This window comes from Anopheles darlingi, chromosome 2 (genome assembly GCF_943734745.1).
Source record: "Anopheles darlingi chromosome 2, idAnoDarlMG_H_01, whole genome shotgun sequence".
Taxonomy (NCBI): Eukaryota; Metazoa; Arthropoda; class Insecta; order Diptera; family Culicidae; genus Anopheles; species Anopheles darlingi.
In genome coordinates, this window is record NC_064874.1 from 2,475,001 (window position 1) to 2,480,000 (window position 5,000).

General features: G+C 46.5%; 2 protein-coding genes across 2 annotated transcripts in view; one reads left to right on the forward strand and one right to left on the reverse strand.

Annotated features, from left to right (window-relative positions):
• LOC125959753 (filaggrin-like) overlaps positions 1–3,527 on the reverse strand; it is an 8,077-nt gene extending 4,550 nt beyond the window's left edge. The window contains exons 1-3 of the mRNA XM_049692677.1: positions 3,415–3,527; positions 1,808–2,906; positions 1–1,461 (exon numbers count right to left, since the gene is read on the reverse strand). The exon at positions 1–1,461 is cut by the window's left edge and continues 1,115 nt beyond it. Of these exons, the coding sequence (XP_049548634.1) occupies positions 1–1,461; positions 1,808–2,515 (2,169 nt within the window). The 5' untranslated portion in view covers positions 2,516–2,906; positions 3,415–3,527. The remainder of the gene's footprint in view (positions 1,462–1,807; positions 2,907–3,414) is intronic.
• Positions 3,528–3,703: 176 nt separating this feature from the next.
• LOC125959765 (zinc finger protein 557-like) overlaps positions 3,704–5,000 on the forward strand; it is a 2,328-nt gene continuing 1,031 nt past the window's right edge. Inside the window, exons 1-2 of the mRNA XM_049692699.1 lie at positions 3,704–3,977; positions 4,040–4,948. Coding sequence (XP_049548656.1) covers positions 3,774–3,977; positions 4,040–4,948 — 1,113 coding nt within the window. The 5' untranslated portion in view covers positions 3,704–3,773. The remainder of the gene's footprint in view (positions 3,978–4,039; positions 4,949–5,000) is intronic.

The window sequence follows — 5,000 nt, forward strand, 5'->3', positions numbered from 1 at the left end:
ATGATGGTAATTTTTTCGATACGTGTGACCCGCACCACCTTGACCTTTGCTGAATTGTTTACCACTGCTCGTAACAGCCGCACAACCTTTTCCTTTTGCTCCGTTTCCGTGCCCATTCCATGCTTTTCTACGGTGATTCTCTTCGCGATTGCCGACACCAGCAACACCATTTTGCATATAATAGTTCATATGTATGCTCCGCCCGTTGTTGTTACGGTTGTAGTGCTGATAGTTATTATTCTGATGGTAGTTGTGCAACTGTTGCTGCTGATGAAGATGATTCTGGTGATGATTCTGGTAATGGTGGTGATGCTGATCGTTTTCATGTTGCACATACGCATAGGAAGCGGTGTCGAATTCTTTTACATTACTGCCGGCGTCGTTATTGCTACCGCTACAGCTATTTAAGATTTGTAAATCTCCATTACTAATCGCTGCATGGCTACCATATGTTCCATGATCGGTGAGCCCAATTGTAGTATGCGGAGGAACTATATTTTCTCCTCTGTAACTAGCATGTTGTACTCGATGATGGTAATGCAACTGTTGCTGAGGATGGTGTGACTGCTGCTGCTGCTGCTGTGAGTGATGCTGTTGTTGCAAATGTTGCAGCTGGTGCTGTTGCTGCATCATTTGCTGGTGAGATTGCGTTCGATTTGGACTCTGTTCGACGGAATGATGCTGAGGTGGTAGTTGATGCTGCTGCATCAGAGGTTGCTGGAATTGTTGGCTGAAATTGTAGTTCGCCTGATGAGATTGCCCGCGTAACATGGAGGCAACCGAGGCCGACACATTTCCACCACCAGCAAGAGACATTTTCATACCGACATCACATAGAAAATCCAATGAATATTGGTGTGTTCCATTCGTCTGCAGTAATGTATGATGCGGTTCCTGAAGCAAAGGTTGATGCTTGTGATGGCCACTCAAGTGGTGCAGATATGATTGATGCTGCTGTGGGTTTGGACGAATATTTTGAGAAGCACTGGTTGGAATGTTCTTAACACTCTTGAAATGTTCGGATCGATGTGTCTCCTTCTGTTGGCCTGTCCCATGGGACGCCGATGGGTGCATTTTGCCCGATGGTGCCATTTCGGTTTCATTAGCTTTCCTGGCACCTGATACCGAATGCAATATCGGTTCACATGCCGAACCGTTACTGCTATGGTTGGTGGATTTTGCTGATCCTCCCCCCTTGCCATGATGATGAGTTTTGTGATGGTTTCCTCGTGTTCCATGCGATGAATGAGGTTGGGAGTCTGATGCCGTGAATGCTGCCGTAGTAGTATGCCCATCAGATGATGTTATCCGATCATTTACGGTCGCTGTACCGCTGGTACCGCTTGCGGAGCGTTGTGATAAGCTCTCGATGAAGTTATGAACGGGATGTGTGAAGCCTGGATCAGTTCTTTCTCTGGTAAATCCATCCGTTACTCCGCCCGCTTCAGCCGCTCTCAAAAGCTTCATAAACAAAAAATGATCAGATGGACAGGCATTTCTGTTAGATGAACGATTTCGAAGCCGTTTCTCAGCAGGGATTCGATGAGTGATCATTCTAGTTCTATTGATCGAAAAGTGATTCTGAAGGAACGACAAGAGCCAAGATAAGAACACTACAAGAACACTACACAAAAACCACCATTCTACAAGCCTCAAAGCACCTAATTCAACCAATATCTTTTCGAACAACTTCATTTGGTGCTCTTCGAAATAAATGTTTACTTGGATGTGTGATGTATCCCACGAATGATTCGATGCCACTAAAGTTAATACTAGATGACGACACCTTATAGGTTAAGATACTCACCGGTTCCTTCGCTCCGTTTGCATAGCTCGCTGGCTTATCGTTGATTCCTTCGACGGATTTCCGATTCGTCTCGAGGTGGTCAGCGTGCTTCAACGAACTGTTGGTTTCCTCTTCTCGGTTGCGGCCGCATTTAACTTCCTGCGGAATTTTCTGTTTGGCGAGGGTCTCCTTGTCCTCGCATATCACGCTCTTACTCGCTATTCCGTTGCAACAACTGCTCATTTGAGTGCTGAAATCCTTTTTTTGTTCTGGCGTCGGAAAGGGTATAGCCATGTTGCCTACACCATCAGTAACGACGGTTCCTATTAAATCGTCCGACCTATCCAAGCCGCTCGGTACTAAGTTAAAATGTAAATCTTTCAACTTTCGCATAACTTCTTGGTGGCTTTGCTTCTTACGATGGGTGCTGGTAGTAGTGGTGCTATTATTCCCAAAACCTTTCTTGTTCTTACTCAAACCATACATCATACTATGGCCAGAGGGAAAATGTGTGATCGCGCTAGCTTTCGCCAGACTTTTGCACCGATGCTGCACACCATCGGGCCTGGCGGTATCCTCTTGGTTACCGGTGTTGACTAAGGGAATTATGTTTTCGACATTTTTAAGATCCTGATTTGCCTTGCAAACGATCACTGCACTATCCTGCACATTTAAAGGAGGGACAGTGGACTCATTTCCACGATTTCCGACGCACAACGTAACTGGCATTGTAGTCGTGAGCAATTATAGCGTACTTTAAGCGGTTATTCGAATACTATCATCAATGCCAAGTTCTTACAGAAAAAATGACTCACAAATATGAACAAAACTTTTAAATAAATAAATATGTATCTATCAATAAATATTACTTCGTATTAAAAGGAAATTTCTCCTACAGCACAGGACTATATCCATTGCAGAAACCAACTGCGCTTATTCTACGGATTCAGATCCTCTCAACGCAATTTGTTAAAGACTCTCTCATGGTGGAGGCAAGCTTAAGTAGAAAAATCGGTGCTTGCTTCATTGATTCGCAATATTCGATTCCTCAGCCAGTGATCTTCGAGTCAGTTCATTTAGTTGCATTCTCTATTAGTCCTGATATCGTGGGACAATCCAGCTAGAACGAGAAACAGTTAACATTTACTAACTGGTAACTATCTGCGTAATCTCCGCGGTTCCGCCGGTTCCAAGGTTAGGGCTTATGTATCGAGATGGAGACGGCCATTGGTACAACAGAACGGATTAAACGCGGAAGCTCCCCGATAAAACATGGCGCAAATTTGGGAGTTCTAACCCCAAAGTTCTAGCCCAAATCAGGCGAACCCCAAGTGAAATAGTTTGTCCAGAATCGTTCCGAACGAAAAAAAGAATCATCTGTGCCAAGGCTCACATTCCGGATGCATCGACAGGTCTTCCCCAAAAGGAAACACGAGCTGTTTTCAGTTAAGAACTGGCCATTCTTTCGCCAAGGATTGGTGCCGTTCTGGTTCGACTGTTCCTCCACGGTCTCGGCACTTTTCCCATTCCCCCTGTCGCAGTCGGTTCCTTTTTAGTTCGCGATTTTCGGCCTTCTCCAAGCGGATGATTGGTATTTCACGATGCCGGAGCACTGGAAAAAGACTTACCGATTCGATTTCCTTAATCAGCGACCGCAGAATCGTTCGAAATTTGCGGAGAATCGTTCGAAACCTGTTTCACTTTATTTTTCGTCTGTTCGAGGCCCTCTGCACCCGCCTGCTTCTTCTTTTCTTTTTTTCGCGAACGCAGGAATTCGATCTGCGCTCATAAACACTCACATTACGCCGCGTCCGCATCATGCGCGATCACAAAAAAACTGTTTCTCTGTCGCCGCGGCCTGGACTGTTTTTGTTTCGCGAATCGGTCGATGGTTTTCCACGGGGTTTCCACGGTTTTTCCAAGAGGTTTTAAAAGGAGTTTTCGTGTGCCGACGTGGGTTTAAAGTATGATTTAAGAAACCGGGAACATGGAGAGTTTCAGCGCTTCTTATCCTGCCCGCCAGGCAGCGCCAGGCTTCTTATCCTGCTCGCCTCGCAGCAGTTCCGATCCGAAAATCATTTACTTGGACCGCATTTGCCGGACGTGTTTGGAGGAAAAGGAGAAAGACCAGCTGAAGGATTTGTTTGAATATTGCCTCGCCGAGACTATCATGAGTTGCACGAGCATTTCGGTAATTAAGGGAGCGATTAGACGCCACGAACTTGTCCTCATTTAGTTCTTGTGATTTTTTAGATAACCGAATCCGACGGACTGCCGTGCCATATCTGTCTCGATTGCTGTTCACAGGTTGAGCGAAGCTGTAATTTCCGGCATATGAGCGAACAGTCCGATGCCACGATCCGATCGTTAATTGAGCAATCCGTCGTCATCAAACAGGACAGCGAGACCAAGTACGAGGTGCTCAATGTAGTGCTGACCGATTCCAATGGTAACACTGAAACCTCAGCCGTGGTGGTTCCGATCGAAGAGTTTCGCTTTCAACTGGTCAACAGCAGCGAAGTGTCTGTAGAGCAATACCGCGACAAGCCGACCGGCACAGTTCAGGCGCAGGAAGCTCCCGATATGGCTGAACCAGAAGAACAGATCACGCCAACAGTGAAATCAACGACGAAAGAATATGAAGATCTCTACTCGATCACGGTCAATCCAAGTGAGCTGCTGAATGAATTGTCGCAAACACCGCCTCCTGAGAGACCTCCAAAGGAAACTGCGGTAGCACAAGGCGAGTCAGCCTCGAAGGAATCAACTATTCTGAAGAACCTCAAAAAGGAGCTGTCGGAATTCATAGGCAGCAACTGCACGATCGTACCGAAGGAAACCGAGATCGTCGATGAGAATGAGGATGACGAAATGATTCACGTGAACTATCTCAAAGATGCCTTAACGGAGGAATACATTCAAATTATGGAAACCCAATTGGCATCCTCCGTGCCCAACGATGCCCCAGGAACGGCCCAGGAACAGCTGGAACAGGAGCACCTGAACAACCTGATTAGCGCCTCGATGGAAGCCGAAGGATCGCGACCCGTGGTGCACTCTGCCGATACCGAGGAGCAAGGCACGCGATACTGTAAACTATGCGATGTCCATTTCAACGAACGAAGACTGTACCGGGCGCACGTGAAAAGAATACATTCCGAAGTAAGATCCTGGGTGGAATCATCCCCAACGCATGGACTAATCCGTTCCTTTC